The sequence below is a fragment of the Falco peregrinus genome, chromosome 2 (assembly GCF_023634155.1).
Source record: "Falco peregrinus isolate bFalPer1 chromosome 2, bFalPer1.pri, whole genome shotgun sequence".
NCBI classification, from domain to species: Eukaryota; Metazoa; Chordata; class Aves; order Falconiformes; family Falconidae; genus Falco; species Falco peregrinus.
In genome coordinates, this window is record NC_073722.1 from 112,808,057 (window position 1) to 112,833,714 (window position 25,658).

Here is a 25,658-nt window from a genome sequence, read left to right on the forward strand (position 1 = left end):
GGTGTCCTCACTAATAATGCATTTCCTAGTGCTTGGATGTTTCCCCAACTCATTAAAAAATGATGTGACTGGAAAAGTTCAGTATGGTAATCAACCCACAAGCTGCTGTAGGGAAAAGTGGATGTGAAAATGGATTTTAGCAGACGTGGTATTTTAATCAGATACATGTTTAGACAGTAAAGCAGTTACTTTTGTCTTGGAGGACTGTGGGCTATGAAGACATGCATTTGGTAAAACTGCTGTCATTAGCAGAGGGACTCCGGATGGGGAGCGCAGAGGCAGCTGTCTTATAACCCACCGAAGATTATTCTGGCAGACACTCTTAATTATCTTTACATATTGCATTTTATTTTGGATTGAGTAACTCATGCAAGACCATAATTAGGGTCTCATTGTTTTGAAATATAGCATTCAAGGGATTATTAAGACTTGGATTTTCCAGTGGAGGATTCATTTGTGTTTTGGGTTTTCCTGGACATTATCCTAAGGTCCCTGCTGCTGGTCAGAAGTCGCTTTCAGCAGCTTTACTTCTGGGTGTCTTGGTGGCTGAGCGGGCTGTGACTGGCCCATGGCCAGTGCTGGTGGCGAGCACGGTGGTGCCAGCTGGCGAGAGCAGAGGTGGGGAGCAGCCTGTGGCTGTGTGTGGCATCCTGGCGTGAAGTGCTGGTCACGTCCCCCAGGACCCTGTGGCTGGCGCAGGAGGTGGCAGGAGATGGGCGGGCAGGGAGAGGTGACCTGAGCAGAAATCACTGTCCGAGCTGGGGCAGGATGGGTTCCTTTCTCTGTTGCTGTGGCATGCTTGCTGATAGCAAGGTTTGATTTTAAGAAGATGCTCAGAGCAGGGTGATGTGCAGAAGGCACATTCCAAAGGGACCTTTCACATGAGTTGTGTCCGTACCGCTCACAGCTCAATAGAGGAGCAGCCCCAGGAGGTCCCTCCCCAGGGTGCAAGGCTGTCCTGGCATGTGGTGGCTGCTGGCAATGGTGGCTTTGGTCACGCTCAGCTCAGGCAGTGCAGGGGCCTCTGCAGTTCCATCAGACCAGTGACACAGTGGCAGAGCCATGGCCAGACCCTCCTCCTTCCCTGGGAGCTGGTGTCAGCGTGTGCCGCGCAGCCCGGGTGGGTGGGCTGCTGGGGCTGGGGCTTTCAAAAGGTGCACCCTGTGTTTTGTAGACCCAAGAGGAGGAGTTATTTGGCAACAATGAAGAGAGCGCTGCCTTCAAGAACTTCTTAAGTTTTCTGGGAGACACCATAATGCTCCAGGACTTCAAAGGGTAAGTTAAATAAAAAGACTGATTTTACAAATACATTTAACAAGAGACCATGTCATATGTAAAAATATCTACCATACGAGAACAGAAGTCATCTCACTCATGAGCGGGATGTACAGAGCAGGAGCAAATATAGCTTTGGCTTGTTTTTCAAAGCTGGGAGAGTTTTCTGAAAAAAAATTGGAGCTGCCAAGAGAGAAAAAGTTCCTTTCTTGCACTTTTGAGGTTGTGAGAAAATCTGGCTATATTCAGCCATAGATTAAAAATACTTCATATGGAAGCGGTCCTGTCTGGTGCTGCGGGCTCAGCCGTGGCGTGCCTACAGGGTGGTCACTGTAGCGGCTACGGTGTGGGCAGAGACCCCCCACTGCCGGTGAGTGCTGTGGGCAGGCAGGTGCGGGCAGCCTCCATGGCAGTTCTCGGCACCGCTGCTCCCATGGCTGGTGCCCACAGCTGCAGTCAGCCCCGGCCGACCGGCACTGCTCCACCATGCACCCTGCATTTCAGACTGCTGACGGTGATGCTTGGTTGCAATAGATGACACACAGTTTGTTCTTTCCCATTTTCTCACTACTAGATAAAGATAAACGAGCTGGTTTGTTCTATCACCCTGTTCCCTGACAGCCACTGGCAGTCTCTGCTAAGCTTTCAATTAATATTTCTTCATTTCTCCCCGCCTTTCTCTTCATCTCCAGTTTTCGAGGAGGTCTGGATGTCAGCCACGGACAGACAGGAGCAGAGTCTGTGTACACGGTGTTCAGGGACAGGGAGATAATGTTTCATGTCTCTACAAAGCTGCCTTTTACCGAAGGAGACACGCAACAAGTAAGAGATGAGCTTCCTTGCACAGAAGCATCTGAGCCAGGCTGCGCTGTTTGCGCCGGGATGCCCAGCGCCGCGGCATCCTTGGCTGGCGGGCGGCACAGGCAGCAGCCACGCAGGCTCCCCGGTGTGCGGCAGCCTGTGTGCCTGGAGCCGGTGTTTGCTGCCGAGGGAGCGGGACCGCCTGGCTCTACCAACCAAATGTTTTCCCTTTCTGCTTAGCTCCAGAGAAAGAGGCACATTGGCAATGACATTGTGGCAATTATCTTCCAAGAAGAGAACACGCCGTTTGTCCCAGACATGATCGCCTCCAACTTCTTGCATGCCTACATTGTCGTGCAGGTGGAAAACCCTGAGGCAGATAACACGGCGTACAAGGTGAGGGAATCTCAACTTGCAGGTGCTGGTTTTTGTTTTGACATCTCAGGCTGAGGTCTGGAGGCGGCTGCCCTGCCCACCTGTCTGCTCAGTGATACAACCAGTGTTATACCTCACTGGCACGTGTATGTGTAATTTAAACAGATATACAGACACACACATGTACATTTATGTATGCATTGTTATATAATGTGGGTGTATACATACATACAGGTATAAACTATGTGCATGTATAATAGCATCCTCATTTGCTAAACATTTTTTATGCTGCTCAGTATTTGAATAAGCCTTAGAACAGCTCATACCCATCTAACCATCACTGGAGTGTAGGTAGCATAAACCCTGTTACCTCTATTCTCCAGTAAGAGATCCAGAGCCAGAAATGAAAACAGAATTAGTGGGAAGTAAATATGGAAACGGTTAAGCCTCTCAGGAAAGCAGGAGTGATGACTCATGAAGGCTGGGGAGGAGTGGTCCCTCTGGCAGGGCGAGGGCTCTGGGATGTCCCTTGGCTCTCCGGAGCTGGGCTGGGGAGACCATCTCCAGGAGATGGACACCTCTGCACCGGGGGCTGCCCTGCTGCACCCATGGGAACAACATGTCTCTTGGCTCCACAGGTATCGGTCACGGCCCGGGAAGACGTCCCCTCCTTTGGCCCACCCCTGCCAAGCCCACCAGTATTCCAGAAGGTAAGAGCTGGGATGGAAAGCATGTTCCAAGCTATAAAAAACCCGGATATGTATGTCCGAGGTGTTTCCAAGCACACCTGCTTAGGAAAAAAAATGACTTCTGAAATTTACATGCATTTATTTTGATTTCTAGTGGTGCCCGTGGGGTTTCTGGTAGGGCAGAAGGCTGTGTACCATGGCATAGTGTAACCTGTGCAAGGCAGCAGCTGCAGCTCTGCTGCCGGGGCACCCGCGTCAGTGCCGGGGTGACAGCCAGTGCAGCAGGGCACCCAAGCCCATCTGGGGTTTGCCACCAGTGCTCCCACATCTGGAGGGGGCTGCAGGGTGCTGTGAGCTTGGTTTTGGACACAGCTCAGGTACCAGAGGTGCAGAAAGTCTTACGACGGTGGGTGTTTTCCAACTTGGCTCTCTCCCCCTCAGAGCCCTGAGTTCCGGGAGTTCCTGCTGACCAAACTCATCAATGCGGAGAACGCCTGCTGCAAGTCCGACAAGTTTGCTAAGCTGGAGGTAACGCTGCCCAGCGCTGTGGTGGGTGCCGGGGGGCTCTCCCCAGTCCTTCTCAAAGCCACGTTACCCTGGCGGGGCTGTGTCTGTGCTTGCTGGGGCAAGTGACCAGAGCGTGCACGTGTCTCGGCTCACTCAGGGGCTGTGGGGCCGCGTGGGGTGGGGGCAGTGGTACTGACCCATGGGACAGTGGCTTATCCCCCCTCGAGAGGGTCCCATGGGTCAGTGCCGCTGCCCCTCCCTCAAGGCCCCCAGCTGAGCCCGTTCTCCTCCCCCCAGGACCGCACACGGGCTGCCTTGTTGGACAACCTTCACGATGAGCTCCACGGGCACACGCAGACCATGCTGGGGCTGGGGCCTGAGGAGGACAAGCTGGAGAATGGGGGTCATGGGGGCTTTCTGGAGTCTTTCAAGGTAAAGCCATGTCCCTTGCCAACAGCAGAGTTAAAATGCACTCAGGGCTGGCAAAGCACACTGTAGTGGAAGGTGTGGATGAGCGGTGCTGGGGGACAAGAAGGGTCCCCTGAGAGCAGGGTGGTGGAAGGAGGTGGGAGCTCACTGCCATTACTGCCTGCTCAGCCAGCAAACACCCAAGTGGTCCCAGTGGGAGCAGGCACAGGCTGACGTGGTTGCATTGGTGAGTGCTGACCTCTCCAGACCCCCTGGGCACCTGCGGAGCACGCCGGCATGCTGTGGCATCACCTTGTCTCGGGAGGCGTCTTGGTCCAGGGCCAGCACCCTGACACGGGCTGTGCCTGCAGTTGGGCTGTGCAGCTGCAGGGCAAGTCCTGCTCGTGGCCCTGGGCTGCTGGCTGACCCGCTGTTGCTCGGGGTCGCCGTGGCACGCTGCCTGTCCTGGCAGAGATGCCAGGGCCAGCTGCCACTGCACATGCGTGGGAGGTGGTGGTCGTCATCATGTCTCCTGTTTTCAGCACAGTGAAAGGTGCCGAGTGTGGAGAGGGGAAACAGTGCTGGGTGTGCCAGGGGGATTGGGTGAGTGTGAGGGTAGAGAAGGGAGACTGGGTTGTAGGAGAAGAAAAAGAGGTAGGATGATGTGGAGGAAACTGAGCAACTGATGGAAGTAGGGACAGTGACGAGCTGGGCAGCAGGTGACATCCCTTGGAACGGAGAGGGGGGCAGTGCCTGATTCTTGTGGGATGAGCCAGTGCCAGACATCTCTGGGGAGGCTGCGACAGCAATGGGGAGGCAGCTGGGAAGGGCTGGTAGGTGAAAACCCAGGCTGCACCCGTGGGTGGGTGATCAGCAGAGCCCCGAAGCCAGGGCACCACATCCCTGCATGATGATGCCTGCGGCTGTGCTTTGGCCCGTGCAGCTCCCCCCATGCTGCTCCCCATGCTGCCCCTGGCATGTCGTCTCTGCGGGCAGAGGCAGCTTTAGCTGCACGTACAGCAGGGAGGGATGCTGGTATGGGGTGACCATCCCTGTCCTGGGCAGGGGGAGCTGCCCTGGCTGTGGCTGCATGGAAACAGCTGCTGCAGTTACCTTACAGGCACAGTTTCCTCTATAGCACAGACAGATTGTCACGGGAGGATGAGTCACCTCATCCTGCGCCCAAGGCTGCAGAGAGGGGTGAGCAGCTCCCTGAAACCCGCTGTGGCCAGAGGTGGGGGCTCAGGTGTGTTTTGTTTAGGTACAAGACATACAGAAATTGAGGTGCTGTGCAGTCCTACATCACAGTGTTCACTTCAGGGTCTGAGACCATGATGTTAAATATTTTTTTTTTTTTTTGCATGCTTTTTGTGTACGAGAAAGTGGACTTTGCTCTCTTGGCGTTGCAGGGTGTGCCGGGGCAGGCGGTGAGTTCCGCCGTCCGGGCTGGGCTGCGTTTGCCCGGCTGCCTCGGGACTGCGCTGCTGGGCTGCCTGCTAGCTTATGTCCTCCACCGCACGCTGTCAGAGTGAATGGGGGAGAGGAGAGACGGTAAATAAGAGGGCTGGGAGGGGGTGAGACCTGATGCCCAGAGTTTCCTTTTGCCCGGTGCCTCACACCCGTGACCCAGCCCACGGACCCTTCATCCCCGGCCGCTCAGAGAAACGTGGAGTTCCTTTCTGCCGGGCTCTGAGCAAGAGAGAGGGGTGCCTTCGCCTCCCTGCTGCGGGGAGGAGAGCCGCTGGCCAGCCCCCCTGGCACGGGGTGTTGGGGTGCCCTGCAGAGCTCCGCAGCCTCTGCAGCCCAGGCAGAAAGATCCCTGCCTGCAGGGCACGAGCACCCGCCGAAGCTGCTGGCAGAGAGCAAGCCACCGGTTACTTCTATTTGCAAACACTGCCGGGTTTTGTATGGATTGCTGACCCTAATAAATCAGGTCTGACGGACCCTTGCTTGGTGTTTGTTACTGGATGTGCAGGAGGGGACCGCGCAGGGCTGTTGGCACAGGCTCAGCCTGGTGCAGGTCTGCCTGCAGCTCGGTAACCCCTGGTGCCAGCAGCAAAGCGGTGCCTCCACGCCATGGATACAGTGCCGGGCACCTCCAGAAATCTGGCCCTTGGTGGCTTGTTTCCTCCAAAGTCTCTTTCCCTTGAGATGGGATTCAGGGGGCTGGAGGAGAGCTAGGCACGGCGTGGTGGGTAGCGCAGGAGCAGTTCAGAGGGAATAGCTGTGGAGAGAAACTTCCCTGTAATTGGCACACTGGCATCACAGTCCAGTTTGGGCTCGTTTCTATGGTGACTGCAGTAATTAAAATACGGGTATAGATTGTTCTTTTTTAAGTTGTGCATTTCACTGCTGCTTTTCATAGCACGTGCCAGACTTTCAAAAGATCTCATGGTTGTATTTGTATGTGCCTGGGACAACAACTGAGAGAAGACTTTAAAAAAATAGCTCAGGTCCTGTTTAAGCACCCAGACGAGTGTTTGGATCTGCAGGTCTCTGCCTTTGGTATGCACCGCTCTGCTTGCAACTGTTTGAGTCAAAACAGGTTACAGCAGTCCTCTTCCCCTGCTTGTGTGGCTGGTGTTCGCAGAGCCTGGCCGTCGGCCCTTTCCCAAGGGATGTGGAGAGCTCTGCAGGGGCTGCGAGTCCCGTTGTGCCCAGGCCCAGCACAGCATGGCTCCGGGCTCTGCCACAGAGCTGGGTTGGACTCGGTGCCTCTTCTTCGTGCCTGGGAAGGCATGCCTGGCTGTGGGCATCCCTTGGCACATGGAGCTCTGGTGGGGCTCCAGCTCTCCAGGGCAGCCAGTGGGAACATGGGCACAAAGCTTTGCACTGAGCATCTCACTCCCATCAAAGCCAGCCTGTGCCAAAGCGGACAGGAATGTTTCAGGGTGGCTGGGAAGAGGCTGTGCTCTGCAGTGTGAGCGAGGTGCCCAAGGCTGTGGAGGAAGCACAGCCCTCAGCCTGGGTAGGGGGGATACCAGGGGCACTTTGGCCGAGGGGTTGGCTCACAGGAGTGTGGCACAGCAGCAGCTGTGGTCGTTGGTTAGCTGCATCCAGCAGCGGGGATGCAGCGGGAGAAGTGGTGCCAGGTGGGCTCTTGGCTGGAAGCTGTTCCAAGGCTTGGTGATACAGCTCAGGCAAGGGCAGTCCAGGGGAAAACATGTCCAGAGCCCGGGAGATCATGGCTGATGTGAAGAGTGAAGGCAGAGGGCTGCTTGGTTGGGAGAAATGAAGACACAAGGGAGCAGGGAGAGTCTGTGGGTGCCATGAGATGATGCTGTGCAGCTCATCTCTGGGTCTCTTACAGATGGGTGCACCAATCCAGCAGCAGCAGAGATTCAGGCCAAACATTTTTCAAGCATAAGCATGCTGAAGAACAGAAGTACTTTTGCATAGCTGTGAGGCCTCAAACGCTGGAGGTGTTTTGTGGCAAGTTGTAGAGGTCTGTCAGTGTACAGGAGAGGTACAGGCAGCCGGCAGGGCAGGAGGCTCCATGCAGGACCTGTCTTCTCCACGTCCAGGAAGAATCGCGAGGGGTGTGAGCATCCAAACACCAGCTCACAACTTGGCTGTGGTCCCCATTCCTGCTGAGGGGTTTGGGAGGTCGGCCAGGGGCTGCCCAGGAGGCAGGACTCCAGGGCTCGCGTCTGCTGCTCCCGGTCCCATAGTTGCAGTCCTTGGCCCTTGCACCCGGCGTCACAGAGGCAAAGGGGGAAAAATCTGATCTTGTCGTGGCTGCGGGGCTCCCTGAGGGGCGGCTCGTCCCCAGGCTGTGTGGGGCAATGGCTGCTCCTCTTACCTGTCGGGCTGTTGTTGCTGTGTGCCGGCTCTCGGGGGGAGGGTCAGGCAGGTTGCTCTCCAGTCTGCCTGGGGAAGACCTGGGGCTGGGGAGGTGTTTTGGGGTCAGTTCGTCACAGGGTGGTGATGACCTGCTGTCCCCTCTCCCCTCCGGCCACAGAGAGCTATCCGTGTGCGCAGCCACTCCATGGAGACGATGGTGGGCAGCCAGAAGAAGCACCATGGCAGCGGCATCCCAGGCAGCCTCAGTGGGGGCATTGCACACAACAGTGGCGAGGTGACCAAGACCACCTTCTCGGTGAGCACGGCTGCGTGTCCTGCTGTCCCTCTGTGCGTCCCTTTCTCCCCTGCCTGGCAGGGCACTGACTGCACTGGCATAGCCTGCCAGTCCCCTGCACAGGCAGTGAATGTAAGGGTGAGAAGGCTTGAGCAGACCGTGATTTTATGAGGGCTTTGTTCAAATTTGGCTTGTTTTGTGGAGGAACTGAAGATTAGCTTCCAGGGGTTTTCAGCCCCAAAGTACAAAGGAGATATAAAAGCAATTGTAGCATTACATGTTTTCTAGATGTGCAGACAGAGTTGCGGGCAGCACAATTTCTCATAGGATGTTCAGCCTTCTGAGCTGCTAGGAAGGAGCTTTGCTCTCCAACATGGACTGTTCTGTGCTTTTAGCCCCCCATAACAGCAGCTGCTGCTAAGAACCAGTCCAGGAGCCCCATCAAGCGCCGTTCAGGGCTGTTCCCTCGCCTGCACACGGGGTCCGAGAGCCAGGCGGAGAGCAGGACAAGGTGGTGAGTTTGACAGCGTCCTGGTTGCTAAAGCTAAAACCCCCTATTAACACATTGAATATTAGAGAAGCTGTTGGTGGGTGCTGGAAACCTTGCCTGGGGCACAGCCTCCCCTTTCTGCACAAGCCAACAATGAGAGCTGCTTGTGCTGTGTTCGAGGAATTGTGCCTTGGATCCCTTCCCTCTGTTTTAGATCAAAGTGGTGGTATCCAGAGAGCATCTGTTACTCTTAGAGTTTAGCATTTGGTGGTAAGGACTATAATTTGACCATCCTTTTTAAGTCTCTTGTATAACTCGTGCAACCTGTCTCTTCGTGCCCTCAGCGACAGTGTTTCCGGAGCCCAGAAGACACCAGATTTGGGACATTCTTCCCAAGAGATGAAATCGGAAACTTCGTCCAACCCCAGCTCCCCTGAAATATGCCCCAGCAAAGACAGGTGAGCCAGGACGGGACCCATCTTTCTCTGACCAGAGCTCAGCAGACCATCAAGGACTTTGTCAACCAAAACCATCTCCAGGTTTTACTATAAATAAGCTTGATACTAAGGGAAGAAAAAAAAAAAAAAGGAGGATTCTGGTGATTCATGAGCAGAGCTCCTTTATGGTCTGAAAATAGGCATCTTTAAAAAGAAGAGCAAAAGCAGTATGTGACAGAAGTTGCCCAAACTCTGGTGGCATGGGAGCTGGGAGGCCCATGGTGGCCGTGCCTCCCTGCCAGTGGGATGTCAGCCTGGCCCGGGGCTCCTGCTGGCGGCACCCACCAGCTACTTCATCCCATGCTTTTGGGAATGGTTAGTTACAGAAGCACCCCATGAGGTTGATCCCTGCAGCAGCTGCTGTGCCCCGGGGCTGTGCAGGAGGGTCTGCCCCACCATTGTAGCCTGAGGGACACCAAGGGACGCAGTTTTCTGAGTGACAACCACGTGCCCTTCGTTTTGTCTCGCCTCTCTTCCTAGGCCCTTTATCAAGCTGAAAGAGAATGGGAGGTCGAACATCTCCCGTTCCTCCTCGAGCACCAGCAGCTTCAGCAGCACGGCGGGGGAGAGCGAGACCCTGGAGGAGTACGACAGCGTGGTAGGCACCGAACCCGCCTTGTGGCACGCTTGGGCTCGGGACCCCGCAGCTCTGCACTCCCCTCGGCTCCCTGCTGCCTCCAGACCGTGGGTGGTCTCTGTCAGGGGGAGGTGCCCCCTGGCCCCCCGGGTGCCTCCCCCCCACTGACATCGGGGGGCTTAATCCTGTCCCCTGGTGCGGGGAGGAGGAGGGTAGGGTGCCTGGTGGGACAGCCCTGTGAGCCTTGTCGTGGACTGGGCAGTGCTCTGCACGCCGGGCCAGGAGGTTGCTCCAGCACAGGCAGGCAGCAGGGCGGCTATGAGCAGGGATGCAGCGGGGCATCAGGGGGGCGTGGGGAGAAAAGCTGGCTGCACAAGGGAAAGCCATATCCCGGTCTCTGCCCGTGCAGGGAAGCCAGCCATCTACAGCATCGCCATTCAAGCAGGACGTGTTTGTCTACAGCGCTTCGCCTGGCAGCGAGAGCCCGAGCATGGGGGCCGCGGCCACCCCCGTGATCATGAGCAGGAGCCCCACAGGTGGGTCACAGGGGCATGGGAGGGCTGGGGGGAGGCACCAGCTCTACCTTTGCTCCTGGAAGCCCCCAGCTTCCCGCAGCAGCAGGTTGGGATGGGATCTCCAGCTCTGGGGCAGAGAAGCCCTCTCTTCAGCCTCACCCGGGCTGCAGGTGGCTGCCAAAGGTGATGGGACAAAGCAGTGGCCTCGCTCACCCTGGCAGGACGGGCATCCCATGGGATGCAGGGCAAGCCCTTGCTCATCCCAAAACCCTGATCCTGATGGGGCTGTTCTGGAGACACAGCCCCATGTGCTTTGTTTCTGTATTGCCATGGGGAACTTGTTTCCCTTCTAAATTAGAGTGCAGAGGTGGCTTCTGCTGTGGCTTTGTTTCCTCCCTTCTCCCCTGGCAGGCATGTACAGTAGTTGTGGAAACTTGCTGTCTCCAAGGTCTGAGCCATGACTCACAAATTATTTAATAAACAGGCAGCTTCCCTTGATCTTGGCTCCATTACCCCTACTGCTAACTCACTCAGCGACTCCATGCGTTTCAATCAGATACTTTGCAAAATGAGGTGCAATTCAACAGGGTGAAATTGGCAGAAATGGCCCTTTGCTGGTGCATCCCATAGTGATGGCACTGGTGATGGTGCTGGGGGATGTCTGCAGCACTCACCCCTCGCCCGCAGATCCCTGCGGCTTTGGTTCCCTCATGCAGCAGAGTGCCTGCCGGGAGGCACTGCAATCCAAATGAAAACGCACATTATGAACTTGGGAGCTGTTTGAGAAATAGCCAGGGAGGCACAAATCCACCCCAGCAGCTCTTTAACTGGGAACAGCGCGAGAAGAAAGGTGGGCTGCAGAGTGCAGTCTGGCTGGCTTTTTGTATCCCAGCACCCCACAGGTGGTCCTCCTTATTTCATTAGTGATTTTCTAAACTATTAAATCAGCTCCTTTTAATGTTTAAAGTGTTTATTTTGTGTATTTCCTGCCAAGAACGTGGAAATCCACCCATACATTATACAAAACAGTCATTTCTTGTAGCCCTTTCAGTAGCATTTCCAGTAGAAAGACTGTGAAATGTAATTAAGCCTCAATTTGTTCCATCAAAAACATTTAATGTACAGATTTTCCCAAACATTCAGCCAAGACAGACTAAATATTGGTAGCACTCATGACAGTCTATTGTGGTGCCGAGCTGTCAGGCTGGTCGAGCGGCAGACAGCACTATAGCTTCAGCAAATACTTTTCTTCACAGAATATTACTTTTCTTCTTTGCTTTTCCCTTCCCTCCAGCAGATATAAAGAACAGAAACTCTCCAAGGTCAAACCTGAAGTTTCGCTTTGACAAGCTCAGCCACGGCAGCTCCAGTACGGTAGGTGCCGGTGGTTCTCGCCAAGTGAGACGCTGTGTGGCCGCATCCTGCCCTGCCCTGCCCAGCTGTGGGCACGTGGTACTGGGGGTCCGGGCTTTCCAGGGCTGCAGAGCCCATGAGGGGCAGTCAGGGAGGGAGGGGAAGGGATTTCATGACTTCTTGCCCCTTCATTTGCACCCCAACTCGTATTCTGTTCTTTTCATCTAGAGCCACTAGCAGGAAGAAGTGATGAACTTGTAAAAGGTGAGTGTTTGTACCACGATGTTGTGCAGAGTGACTTGCCTCGTCTGTGGCCAGGTGTGCATAGCTCACCTTGGCTAGCTGCACTGTTTGTTATTAAATATGTGATCAATAATATATCTTAAACCATCCTAAATGGATGAGGGCAGCAGTGAGATAAAAAAAAATAAGCAGTGAGGTTAGTGACTGACAGGCCTGTGCCCGTCCGTGCCGCTGTGTAGCTTTACGTGTTCCTTTCTGCAGTACATTTAGGTGCTCTCACAGCGCTTCTGCCGCCTGCTCCGGAGGACGATGGGCCACAGCCCAGCAGGTTTTGTTTTTCCCCAGTTAACCACTGTGAAAGGCTTGTGCCCATCTCCACAGGCAGGATGAAGTTTGCTGTGCTTTGCTCTGCACTGCGGGTGGGAAAGTCGGGTGGGAAAGTGGAGTGGGAAATTCCACCTTCCAAAAACCAGGTGGAAATGGCCAGTTTACCAGGTGGATGCTGTGAGCAGGGGTGAAGGGAGTGCAGTGTGGTTAGCCAGGGCTCTCAGTGGCTGGGGGACTGTCTGACCAGCACATGCGGGACCACCAGCACCAGTGGGTGCTTTCAGGCAGGAGGCATTTGCAAGCCACAGGGAATTTATTTACTGTTCTTCTCACAGGCTCCAGTTCCTGGAGTCCTTCAATGTGATGAAATGTGGGTTTTCATTAGGAAGTTCCCAGCTGAGCAGAAGAGCCCATACAACTTGAAATGAGAGGAATTTCCATTTCTGAAAGCACGGGTCTCAGAAAGCCCTGATTTGCCACCCACCACTGAGTTCCCTGCTCTCCTGGCCTGGAAGCGGCAGTGACTTGGTGTCCTGGGGATGGGCACTGCCGCGGCTTCACTCCCTCCTTGGGATGGGTACTTCACAGCCATTGCTGCAGGACTGAGAACGCTCCCATTCCACAGGCTCTGACACTTTTATCCTTTTCTTCTTTGCAGAGATTTTTTGTTTCAACAAAGGGAAAACTCTTCAACATCCTGTGGGAAAACACAGGTCCTGGCCACGGGCAGAGAGATGCCCTCACCCCCTGGCTGCACCTCTGTGCCGGGAAGGAGCTCCCACCTTGTCACCATCTCTGCCCCGACAGGGACCCAGCCACCTTCCCACCGGCTGACCCCCTTGCCTGCAAGCGCCCTGTGCCCCCAACCTCACACCACGGGAGGAGACGTGTCTCTGGCCACACAGCACACGCGTGTGGCCGGGGCCCCCCGTCCCCTCCCTGGTGCTGGGCAGCATCACCACATGGACACCCACGTGGGCTGCGGCTGGTGGGTACTGGGCAGGCATCGTCCATCCCTGTCCCGACTCCTCTCGGGCAGGGGGGAAGCAGGACGGACCCCTGTGCAGTTCAGGTCCCTCTGTGCTTTATTTGCAGTTGTCAGTGGTGAAACGGGGGTTTATATATTTTTTTTTTCCAAGGGTAGATGGTCCGGGCAAAATCACATTTGCTTGGATGAGGGGCAGTTCCCCTGCCCCATCATTTGCTGTCACTCTCCTCTGGAGACAACAGGGTGGACTTTGCCCCCTTGGCTCTTCCCAGTGTGACGTGGGCTGCAGCAGCTCATCCCCCTGCTCCCCCCCGGCTCCAGCTTGCTACCCAAAAACTTTTAGGGCAGATGCAGCCTCTTACTCTGTACTTACTCAGTTTCTGGCACAAGAGGAGAGCGTGCAAACTGGTCCCGGGGCAGCAGAGCTGGTCACCAAGGGCAACCCATCCTCTCTTGGCAACTTGGGACATGGTTTCAAGAGCCTCCCTGTTTTTCCCTGCCTGAAACTCTGAGTGCAGGCCTGGAAAAGATTAACCAAAGCTAAAGCTGTAGTGTATCTAAATACCAGAACTGGTACTCAGAGTGAATTGACCCGGTAGGCTCTGCTTTACCCTACGGCTTGGATCACCAGGCAAGCAAATGCATAAAACTCCAGGATTTGGATGGCATCAGGCTGCTCCGCCCCTTGCAGAATCCATCCTGCAGCTTTTGAACAGGCTTTTGTTTATTTTGAAAGATGATGATTATGAATTCTGCAAGGTGACTTCCCCATAAGACCCTTTTCCAAAAAATACCTCTCTCAACATGCCAAGAAACCCTTTTGCTCTTTTATGGGACTTTGTCCAAAGTTTATTGAAGTCTGTCCATGAATTTCACATTGCTCATAGATTTCCCTTACCAGCTCTTTGAAAGATGCACTGCGATGCTGCAGAGCTGCTCCCTCCCCATTAGCACAGTGTGCGACCTTTGCAAACCCCCCCATGAAATAAGGTTCTTCATTTCAAGAATTCCTGATGATTCCTAATGGAAACAGAACTTTGAGTGCCAAAGTTAACTTCACACAGCTGGAGCTCCGAGGGGCACAAACGTACCCGGTGGGCAGTGTGAGGAGGTGCATGCAGGTTTGCACACCCAGAAGCAGCCCCAGGCAGCCGCCGCGGCTGCTCCCTGGAGGAGGCACCTCTCTCTCTGGGGGCAAGTCTTGTAGAAGCAAACCATGGCCTCCCCTCCTCCCCGCCACCTCCCCCTGGACCAGAGCAAAGCCAAGCCAAGCCGAACCGGCTCTGCTGACTGAGGCTTTGTGTCCACTGTCTGACAGCCGTACTATTCGGTGCACATAGGTGCTCCCACTTGTGCATGTGTTTTATCCATTTGTAAAGAAAAGGCTGTGGCCCTGATGGGAGAGGAGCCAGGTTAAAGGCGGAGAACAGTTTCACAAGCAGCAAGTGCGCTGTGTAGGACTAGGAAATACCAGTAACCACCAGTGGGGACACTCCCTCCTGCTTTCAGTGAGTTGCATTTCAATAGAGTTTAAATCTTGAGGTTTTCTTTGAAAGAGGGAAAGCACAGTGTGCTTAGCCCAGTGTCCTTAGCTAGCTCTAGATGTCTCAGGTTCCACACACCTTGCTGTTCAGCACTTCTATCTGATGACGCTTCAGTAGCACTTTCAAACCCACCCCCAGTTCTTCCTCTTAGAAGCTTTTGGTCTGGTTTATCTTATGCTGCGCAGTGAAATACTGACTGGTGCAATGACTTGCTTTGAGGGTCTGTTCTTGGTTTTGCTTTTTTCCCCTGAGAAGTTGCTTGATTCTGTAGACGTCATCATTCGCATGGGTGTTGATCTCCGTGAGATCTTTCAGCAGAAGATGCAATGGCTGCTGTCAGCTGGGTTTTTGATTTTTTGGTTTGGTTTGTTGTTTGGTTTTTTTTTTACTTGAAACTGTGACTTTCCTTTTTGACTTAGATTGATTTATAGAATTATTCAAATGGGATTAACAGGCAGGCAGAACAGTGTGAAGCTTCAGGAAGAGAGATGCAGTGTGCTGGATTTGTCTTTCCCCATGCCAGCACGCTGGAACAGCAGTGGGGCTGGGAGCCGAGGTCTGGCACAAGGTTTGCCACCAGCTTCTGTGTGATCTGGGACATTTTCAACAGGACTCTGCACAACCGGTTGTAAAAATCTACTGCAACATCCATAATAGCAACGGGGCTTTTAAAGCTCCTGCCCTGGCCGGGTGGTAGTGTGGTTTCTGCCTGCCTGCACCGCCTTGCTGCTGTGCACATGTGCCGCGCTCCTTTCAACCTCTGCATTGTCCCGTGGCGGTGCTGGGGACTGACCTGCCGTTGTGTTAAACCTTGGAGGCGTTTGCACTTCAAGCAGTGGGTGAAGGTGTTCCTCTCTATATATATTGCAAAATGTTTTGTGCTTGTGACACACACACATGCACATATGTATGTATAGAAAAGGGATTTTTTATATATATATATAACTATATATATATATATATAAATAAAGAATCCTTAACTGACACTAAAAATATTGGACAGTGCACTTTCCTTTCTGATCCCCACTGTTTCCATGCATGTAACTTCGACCAGACTCGGAAGCGACTTTGCATGCGGAGCAGAAGGGGCTCAGAAAGGCGGCTGGGGGAGGACGGGGGAGCCCCTGGCTGCATGGGGAGGTCTCTTCTGTGGCAGGGGTCACTGCTCTTCTCACCAGGGTTTCGGTGCCCTGCTTGCTCCCACTGTGCCCTGGCTGCCACTGGGCTTGGGCCAGTTCTGAGCGTGGTGGGGGGCAGAGGCTGGTCAGGCCCAGGTCCACCTCCCCAGTGCCGGTGCTGCAGGCTCCGAATCCCCACAGCAGAGCAGGAGGGTGCCCTGCTCCCCGATGCCTGCATCTCCTGTATTAGCCCTGCCGCTGGTTTGCAGCTGCGAGAGCTGGCAGGGAGCTGCTGCCCCGGCTGGGCTTGTGTTCAGGAAAGTACTTGGCATTTACTTGCATCCTCTTGAAGTCCCACAGAGTCAAGCACAGGATTAACACTTAAGCACAACATGAAAGTGCTTTTTTTCTGAGCGCAAAGGGGGGATCCTAAGCACAAATTCGGTTTCTTTCCAGAGTTTTGAGGGTCTTCAGGAATGGCAGGTGAAGGGGCCAGGATATGTTGCTGGCATGAATGGGCTTGTAAACCAGGGCAGAAGTTTCTTGGCTGCCTTTGGCTTGGCTGTGGGAGGTGCTCAGCGCTGATAGCCGCTCTCAAAACCAGTGGCTGGTCAGAGCTCAGCACCTCTGCAGATCGCACCTTGCACTCACATTGCTTTGCTGATGTTCCAACTTCTGTTCCACTAGAGCTGGCAAAGAGTCTGTCATCCCCCAGTCCTAGAGCATGCTTTCATTATGTTTTAATGAATGTAGCACTGTGTATATTCTGCAAAGGGAAACGCTGAATTTATATCATTAGAATGTGAAGAGAGTTTATAGAGTGAAAATAAATCTTGAAGAAATGTATCTGACAAAGTTTATTTTTTATGTAGAGAGGCGGTGCTTTGTAGTTCCTGGTGGCCTATGTCTGTTGTAAATAATGTACATTTAATTTATTGCTATGGTAGCAGATGTATTTGTTATGTATAAAACTAAAGGTTCACAAATGTATATTTTGTTGCTTAAATGTGTCTTTGCAAAATTCACAATAAATAACATATTTTGTGTCCATATGTGTACTACGTTGTGTATGTCCAGAAGGTGACAGCTTTAGATGAGCTCTGTGGGAACATCCCTCTAAAAGCCATGTGGCAGCACAGGCTGGGGCTGAGCCGTTAATGGTGCGAGTCCCAGGTGAGCTCACATAAGGTCACAAGCAGAACCAGAGGAGCGTCAGGGTGCAAGAAGGTGTGAGTGGGGACGTCTCTGCCGATGCGCCTCACACCAGGACCAGACCAGCAGGGGAGGACCTGCCTGCCTCTTTTACAAATGCATAGTGATTTTAATGAAGTGAACTGTTCTGTTTGAACTGGAATTAGTGCCCATAAAGCTCAACATAAACCGGTCCCTGTCAGCAGCCAGCCCGCGTGTGGTAAAGAAAATAAACAGGCAGCAATTCAGTTTGTCTAAACCATCTCAGCTTACCTTGGGTCATCAGTCTCCAGCATCTTGGCTGCCTTTGGATGTCCTCCATGAGATAACTATGAGATTGGATTTTCTCTCTCTGGCTCCTTGGGATCTCTTCAAATCCCCCTAATTTCCCAGGACACTATGAAAAGCTGTTACTGTTTGGAGGCTGCGTGTCTGCTACATTTTCCCCATGGCTCAGGCTGAACGAAGTGCAAAGCTATTAGTGTTATTTTTTTAATGTTTTCTGACGAGGGGAATGAACCTATAAATTTGTACTTCTGAGAATAAAATACTTGCCTTTGCCAGGAAAAAAATTCCACCACGAGGAACATTTTGTTCACCTTGTGTAGTGCAGCAGCCCAGCTTGGGCGCCTGATGCTGCAGCCCCAGTGGCAGCCCCAGCTCGACACCATGGGGGATGCTCTGGCAGGACCATTGCAGCCTGCTTTACAGAGGGCTGGCAACAGGCAGGGCATCAGTCCTGCTGACTGATCGTTACTGGAATGTGGTAGGCAATAAGCTGTGGGGGTTTTGGTAATGTGCTGGAGATACTTCTCCTCTCGAGGAGATACTTCGCCTCATCGAGCCTGCCCTGACACTGCACAACCTTCACCATTTTCCATGTCAGCCAGGGATATCAGTTCTCTCCTCCCACTCAGCCTATTTTTTGGCCAAGGACAACATGCACAGAGGGCCTTTGCTGGCAACTTCAACAGACACCGCTCATGGGACAGGATCACCTCCTGCTGCCATCGCTCGGTGCTGGGCTGTGCCAGCCGGCTGGCACTGCCTCCATGGTCCCCCGGCAGACAGTGGCTGTTCATCTTGTCATTTTCCACCCTCCTGTCCAGATCTGGCACCCAGCATGTTTTGTGAGCTCTCTAGAGGAGCTCTGCTCCTTACGTGGCTGGCACTGGTAAGGTTTGACCTGGAAGGTAAAACAGCAATGAATTAGTGAAGGGTAAAATGCAAAGCACCGAATATGTTGCAGGTAGAAAAAGGAAAACAGAAAACACATCTCCATTAGCAATGCTCCTCACTAGGGCAGGGAAAAAAGAAAAAAAAAAAAAAAAAAAGAAAAAAAGAGATGGTGACTAAAAGAAGGATGAAGCATGGCTCCCACCTCGCTGCACTGGTAACCCAGTTTGGTGACATGGGTCCTGGGGAGACCCTTGTCCACCCACCATGGGGACAGCTGGCATGGCAGTACCACCACCAGCAGAGTCCTTCCCTGCCCACAGCCCCGATTCCACGCTTTGGAGGTCATTTCATCTTTCGGATTCTAGCAAAGGGTGATGGCGAGGCAGCCGGTGAGGCTGAGGAGGAGGAGAAGCAGCCAGGTGATGGAGGTAGCTTCTGCTCGTGGACAAAAGAAAGAACAATGGCAGAGACATGACGGCTGCGGTGCCTGACCCTGGCCACGCTGCCATCGTGCGCAGGGATGGGGACAGGAGCAGCAGCTTGTACAGGTTGACTGAGGGGGATCGAAGACGAGCCCCAGCAGGCAGGCAGTGATGATCCTGCAACTGCAATCAGGCTGCGGGACATTTTACTGGTGTCCACTGATCCCACTGAATTAAAGGCCAGTTTTTGATTCACCACAAGTATCCTGGCACGAGGTTTCCACTGACACTTGGTCTGAAACGATGTCCCCATTCGATCCTCTCTGCAAAGAATATCTTCTATCTTGCCCAAGACAAAACCCCCCTCACATTTCAGACTTGTTTTGTCAAGGGAGTTCTCTATGTTTTGCTAAGGGCATCTGGCAGACGCTTTGGAAGAAGCACAGCTCTTGCGTATGAAGATGACTGTTAATTATGGGCCAGAACTGCCAGGAAGTGACTTTCCTATCAATGGACATTTTGGTAAAAAACAAAAAACCAAAAAAACAAATACACACCCCCACCCACACCCCCCACCCCCGGTCTGCCTCATTTACTTGATTTTGAATCAAGGAGTCAATTTTGTTGTTTTTCATCAAGACGGCAGTTTTTGAGAAGAGCAGTGAAAGACAGAAAGGGGAAAGCCTGGTGGGACGGTGGGACGCTCCCCCCTGCAGTCCCATGGGGTCAGGTGTGCAGAGGACAGTGTCCCCAGGCGAGCTGCGGACCCTCACCTCCACGGCCACCCTTCCCCTGCCCGGCGGGCGTACCGCAGCCATCGTCCCCCAGGGATGCCGTGAGCTGGCGGAGCCCTGGGTGCGATCCTGCCCCGCTGGTGCCCGCCGGAGGGAACGTTCTTCATGACATCGGGGACCCTGCAGGCGCCCTTCGGTCCCGGAGCCGCCGAGCCGGGCGCTGGGCAGTAGGGTCCCCGCAGACCCGCCGGTGCCGCTCGCCTTCGCCGGGGACGCGGGTTGGCGCTGGCGGTCGCCGCGGGCGTTTCTGGCGAGTGAAGGTTTCTCGGGGTGCAAAGCCCCGCCGCTCAGCCCGGCCTCCACCGCGGAGTACAGCACACGCTGCTCCATGCTACCGGCACGTGCAAGATACCACAGCAGAAACCAGAGCGTTTACGCACGAGTATCTGAGCGCTTCCCGTGGGGTACACCCCCCACAGCCCGCAGGGCCCCGCTGCCCCCTCGGCCGGGCGGCCCAGCCCGCAGCAAGGGGGGCCGCCGGCAGCGCGCGAGGGGAGGCGCCCCCGCCGGCCGGGCCCGAGTCCCGAGCACCGGGGCGGCCTCCGTGCCGTCCGGGCCCGCGGGGCGCGGCGCGGGGACTGCTGCCCCCTAGCGCCCTGCAGGCGCCCTGCAGAGCCGGGCGGGGGGACCCTCGGCGGGACCCCGGTGGGACCCCCGCGCCACCCGCCGCTGCCGCCCCCCCGTCGCGCCCCCGAGCTGACCGGGAGCGCGCGCCGGGGGCTGCACGTGGCCTCAGTGCGGGGCGGCCCGGCGCGTCGGGTGGCAAATGGAAGCCAGCTGGGTGGCCCAATTACCGGCCGGCGGGGCTATGAGGGGCAGCTGCGGGTTGCAGGGAGGGTCTGTCCCTGCTCGGCCCCCGGGCTGACTTGCTGCCTTGTCTCGTCTGCTTGCAGGTAGCGAAGTGCTCCTGATGTGGTAATTAATCTTTTTGTTGTTTGGTTTCTTTGGTTTTTAAGGGATGGGGAAGGGGCTGGTGTGGTCCCCAGGGAGTGGGAGAATCTGGGAAGCCTGGTGTGTGGGCAGGGGGTTTGTAGGTGCCAGCGATGGACTCTGCAGCTCCCTGCAGCAACGCGTGGTGCTGGGTACCTGCTCCAGTGTCGCTGACCCTGCTGTGCAGGCTGGGAGCCTTTCTGCTGCAGAGGCCGAGCCACTGTGTCATGGGCTGCCTGACCTCAGAGCCTCCTTTCTGCTGTTTTTAAGCATCACGGTTGCCTCTTTGTTGATTAGGTAACACTATGTCGTGGGGTGGGGGTTTTGCAACACCGGTTTGTGGTGTGGAGATGGGAACTAGAGCCTTGCCCTGGCTTGCAGCCCTTGTCAGCTGGCAGGCGCACCAGCGTCTTTCCGCTTCTTCACCAGGAAGTCCTCCTGAATGCTCAAGCTGCAGCGCCCGTAAGAGTGCTCTGTCTGCTGAAAACCAAAGATAAGGCTTAATGGGTATGGCTACAATAAAGCTTTGGTGGTAAGTGTTTGCTGTTAGGGCTTTTAGTGGTGATGGCATGGAAGTATATAAATAGAAAACAATTATGCTTCTGAGAAGCTGATTTGAAGTTATTAGCTTCTGCAATGTATGCATAATCATCAACACAAGGGAGAACATATGCTTTTTTAATAAAAGCATTTTGTCTTACAGTATGTTAAAAAGTTAGCTTAAGCTATTTGTAAACTCAGGAGGCTTTTAAAAATAGACCGAGGTGCGTAATCGTAGAAGTCCAGAAGCTAAGTATTGGGAACTGATGTGCTGGTGACAACTACCTTAATGTGTAAAACCAGAGTTTGGATTTGTAACAACCCCAGTGTCGATGGGGGGAGGAAAGGGCAGGTTTCCTCCACATAATCTTTCTGAAAATGTCTTGGGTGTGGGGTGGAGTTGAAATGCAGCAAGTGGTTGCTGTTTGCCAATTAGCTTTTGGGTCTGCACCTGTAATGCCCTGGCCAGCTGCGTTTCCCTTCAATACTTTGAGTATATGAATGTCCCTAGGGGAATGTTACTTTTTCTTTTACCTGAAACATGTTATCACTGTGCAATGCCTGGGAAAAGCTGTCTGGGATCTCAGTTTGCTTTTTCTTGCTGGTCTTGCACAAGGAGGGCTGTAGCTGTGTATTTTCCAGCTGTGTGTTTTATGGTGCACGTGAACCAGGAGTCTGAACTGCTGGCTTCGACTTCTCCCTCAGGCCAGGGGATCTGGGCGTCTGCTGTAACGTAAGGGCTGATCCTACAGTCAAGCATGTTCATATCCTCATTTGCATACTGGAGAACATCCACTGTGGATTCTGTAAGGAAAAAAAGCATGCGTGGACCTGTTGTGATCTTGGCCCTTCTAAATGTGTAGCAAACCCAGCCCCCATCTATGTGCAGCCCTTTAACGAAGTCCTGCCTGGGCTTGCTCTGCACTGCCAGTGGACTGGGCTGTAGCAGCCCCCCAAGACCCAGCTCCCCCGTGAATTAACTCTGTCCCTCCTGTCTCGCTCCTGTGAGGTGCAGCATCCTGCTGTTGGAACTTCAGAGGGTCTGGAGGCTACACCTGGAAGGAGGGGATGCCTGACTCCTGTTTTCCTCAGTGTGTAGTAGGGGATGAGATGTGTGTCACCCAAAATCAGACTCTCACAAGGCGGTGTTCTTAAGTCCAGGGACAGGTCCTCACAGGAATGTGAAAACTAGCTGGGCACTAAGTTTGGAAATTCTGGTTTGGTGTTGGCTTTTTTGTTTTGTATATTCAGTGTCCAAGACACAGTGAATTGAAGAGCAAAAATATTCTGAGATGCAGATGTCTCTCTGAATTTTCCAGGGCATCACTGAATTTTTACCACTGTGGATGCAACTAGCATCCCCTCAGGTGGGGCATCAAATTGGAGATCGCCTCCAGTCCCTGCAAAAAGCAGCAGAAGGGCACCTCTGCTGCTCCACAGCACTTCAACCTCTGGCAGCAGCGGGCAGCCTGTGGTGCCGGGTACAAGGTCCGTTGCCCCTCTCGCAGGATGCTGGCTGTGACTCCTCACCTTGGTAAGGAGCAAGATTTGCTCACTTCAGCAATCAGCTCTCCTCATACAGTAAACAAAGGGATTTGTCTATAGGAGGGTTTTCTGGCTGAGGCCTTTGACCATCTTTTGATCTGGTTCCGCTCGGGGGGGAGCCTGAGGTTCAGCCTAGCGATCTGGGTCTCAAGGGGGATGATTGTGCTCTGCTCAAACACACAGGGCAGTTGCCTGCTTCTCCCGAAACCTGGGCCTGCTGTAACAATTCCATTTGGGTTCCCCACGAGTCCTGAAAGGCATAGCCATGCATGCACAAGCCATTTTAAAAGTGTCACAATTGATCTTGAAAGAGTAATAAAATGGAGCTTGTTAATAGCAGAAAAACTGTGTATCCAGTACTCTACACATGTAATGAATCCATCTAACTTGCAGCAGGCTGGTTATGTCAGGGAATGCTTTGTAAAAATTTAAAATTAATACTCGGATATCTTCTTTTCATTAAAATATTACATTTTAATGACTATTATTTTAAAATAAGGTTTGTTCCGAGAGTTGAAAGGGAAGAATAATGTGAAGAGCAATGCAGGAAAACCCACTGAAGGAGTGAAGTGATGTGCTCTTGGTCGAGGTCCCTGGAAGGCTGGGCACTCTGTGAGGGAGCTGCACCACCAGCAATGCACTTGCTGTTCCAGAAGCTCGGGGAGCTGCGTGGCGGGCCAGCCCAGCCTTGCACCTTGCTGTGTGGGCCGGTGGCAAGTGCGAGGCCAGGACAGAACCCCCCAGGCTGGGGACAAATGAGTGACTTACGTGGAGTGCTGGGGTTGGAGGTGGGCACTGCTTACCCACCTGTAGTAGATGTAGGCTGATGATGTGTAGATGTAGTCTGCAGGTTGTACCTGCCCCATCTAGACAGGTGACAGGGATGGCTCTGAAGTGCAGCAATACTTCTGGTGCAGAGGTTACATTTTTTCCTCGGTACAGAACAGCAAAAGTAACTTGAAACTGCAAAATACTTCCTAATTACAGAAAATGTTGTGAATTCCCTGAATCCCTTTGCCACAAGGGTGACATTTTGCTATGGAGTGTAAGAACAGAGGCTTAATACAGCCTGAACGACCATGTTACAAGGGCTGTCAGTGAGAACATTGATTTTAGGTGTTTCTTAATTACTGTGGGTTTCTTAGAGCTGTTTGAGGAGCAGGAGCAGCAATGTGTGACTATTCTTATCCTGTTCTGCAGTGGGAGCCACACATAACCACTGTGATTTTTGTTTAACAAGACTTCTTGAAACTGGCAGAAGCAGGCAAGGCGGTTAGGGCTGGGGAACCTGCTGGAGTGAGAAACATTACTGCTGTGCCATGGAAGGGCTGTTAAATTAGCTGGGGAGTATAGGAGAGAAGGCGAAGCTTTACCAGATCAAGGCAAAAGAAAAGACTCAGCAGGTGCCTGTCTTGCATATGTGAGCTGAGTAAGGAGCGTGCAGCAGTGTGTTCTCAGCTGTGCCTGTGGCTGCGGCTGCCCTGCAAAGTGCCCCAGCTCTGTCTTAACATGCTGCTCCGACTCCTGGACAGGGGGCCTTGGCCAAATGTGACTTCAAAATTGAATCGTTTTATTTTACATGGTCTGTAACAAATGCTTTGTGAAACCCTGAGTTGCTTTTTAGCAAAAAGACTTTTGGGTCCGTTTCATTTCAGAAACATCAAGATTTTTGTTATATTTGGGGCTACTTGAAACACTCTACAATTTTACAGGGTCTTGATTACTACTCGCTCCCTACCAGAAACATGCAACAAACCCACCACTGCTGACCCTGCCTGGCTGGCTCGGGACTGTTGTGCTGGGAGGAGGATGCTACTCTCAGCTGGCCCTTGCCGTGAGCAGGACCAGAGAGCATGGGGTGCAGCCACGTGCTCCTTGCCCCAGAGTGAGCTATGAAGGGGTAGGTACAGCTGAACAGGAGGCAGCCAGCTGTGAAACAGTGGTTCACAGTGGGGCTGGTCAGGGTCCTCCCTGAGCTCAGCACCTGTGGGTTTTGCCTTTGCTTTGCCCGAGGCTCCCCCACTGCAGGGAGTAGCTGCCATCAGTCAAGGAATTTCAGGGGATGTTTGGCTTTGTGGCAGTCAGTGTCCTTATAAGTGTCTTGGAACAAAAGATGTAAAATGTTTAGGATGGGGTCAGCCCCTGGAAATCCTCTTTGTGCAGGAGACTGTGACAGGAATTCAAACCGCTGTAAACAACTGAATGTGAGAAACTGCAAACCCATGGAGCCCTTCAGTACTGATGAGCTTGCCTGGGACGTACCTCTTCTGCACTCGGGCAACACTCATAACTGGCTTAATCAAAAAGGGGAATTTTCTGCATTTTCTTCCTTGCATTTTTCAGTGGCAAGAGTGTACACTCATAACTTTTTTCATAATTTAATTTTTATTGGTCAGTAAAAAATTATATGCATTCATTTAGTACACATGACATTATTCTGCTTTGTAATTAATCTGGACAGCAAGCGAAAACAAGCAGGGCTTCATCTTCAATTGTAGAGGATACCCTTTTGTGGTTAACCCTGGCTGGTGACTAAGCATCACGTGTGTGAGAGGATTGGAAGAGTAAAAGTGAGAAAACTTGTGGCTTGAAATCAAGACAGTGTAACAGGTAAAGCAAAATCTGCATGCGCAAGCAAAGCAAAACAAGGAGTTCATTCAGCGCTTCCCATGGCAGGCAGGTGCTCGGCCATCCCCCAGACAGCTGGGCTCCAGCACACCTAACGGGGACTTGGGAAGACAAGTTCCATCTTCTTCCCCCAGCTTATACATGCTCAGCTTGATGTCCCATGGGATGGAACGTCCCTTTGGCTGGCTGTCCTGGCTGTGTCCCCTCCTGACGTCTTGCGCCCCCAGCCTGCTCGCTGGCAGCACCTGGGAAACTGAGAAGTCCTTGGCTTAATACAAACATTACATGGCAGCAACTAAAACCATCGGTGTGCTATCAGCCTTGTTCTCACACCAAACCCAAACTGTGGCACTGCATCAGCTACTAAGAAGAAAACTAACTCTCTCCCAGCTGAAATGAGGACACCTCTGGACCCTGTAAGTACAGGTGATTTATTTGGTGACAGAGTACAAGTGGCATTCATCTTCCCTGAGGTGGCTGAACACCTTGTGTGTATTCAGCTCAAACTGTAAGAGGACCGTTGAAGTCAGCTGCCATCTCCTAACTGAGCTGGGATGGGTGGGATTATCCAGAGCCTCTGCCATGTCACGTTTCCCCATTTCCAGTCAGGGCTGGTGCCTCTCTGGCAGCTGCACCATTGCCTG

General features: G+C 53.3%; 1 protein-coding gene and 1 long non-coding RNA gene across 24 annotated transcripts in view; both read left to right on the plus strand.

Annotated features, from left to right (window-relative positions):
* The window catches only part of RAP1GAP2 (RAP1 GTPase activating protein 2), an 80,251-nt gene extending 63,418 nt beyond the window's left edge, over positions 1–16,833 (plus strand). For 13 of the 17 annotated variants that reach the window (XM_055795399.1, XM_055795402.1, XM_055795416.1 and 10 more), the window contains 14 exons: positions 1,175–1,275; positions 1,968–2,097; positions 2,317–2,472; positions 3,090–3,161; positions 3,582–3,668; positions 3,945–4,079; positions 8,017–8,154; positions 8,529–8,647; positions 8,968–9,081; positions 9,601–9,718; positions 10,107–10,233; positions 11,507–11,586; positions 11,794–11,829; positions 12,794–16,833. In XM_055795399.1, coding sequence (XP_055651374.1) covers positions 1,175–1,275; positions 1,968–2,097; positions 2,317–2,472; positions 3,090–3,161; positions 3,582–3,668; positions 3,945–4,079; positions 8,017–8,154; positions 8,529–8,647; positions 8,968–9,081; positions 9,601–9,718; positions 10,107–10,233; positions 11,507–11,586; positions 11,794–11,802 — 1,386 coding nt within the window. In that variant the 3' untranslated portion in view covers positions 11,803–11,829; positions 12,794–16,833. The remainder of the gene's footprint in view (positions 1–1,174; positions 1,276–1,967; positions 2,098–2,316; positions 2,473–3,089; positions 3,162–3,581; positions 3,669–3,944; positions 4,080–8,016; positions 8,155–8,528; positions 8,648–8,967; positions 9,082–9,600; positions 9,719–10,106; positions 10,234–11,506; positions 11,587–11,793; positions 11,830–12,793) is intronic. The other 4 variants (XM_055795400.1, XM_055795409.1, XM_055795406.1 and 1 more) reach the window with 2 other exon arrangements.
* A 3,876-nt stretch (positions 16,834–20,709) lies between these two features.
* LOC114010975 (uncharacterized) overlaps positions 20,710–25,658 on the plus strand; it is a 48,877-nt gene continuing 43,928 nt past the window's right edge. For 6 of the 7 annotated variants that reach the window (XR_008745720.1, XR_008745723.1, XR_008745722.1 and 3 more), the window contains exon 1: positions 20,742–20,833. This is a non-coding gene — a long non-coding RNA (uncharacterized LOC114010975). Of the gene's footprint in view, positions 20,834–25,658 lie in introns of all 7 variants that reach the window. The other variant, XR_008745721.1, reaches the window with a different exon arrangement.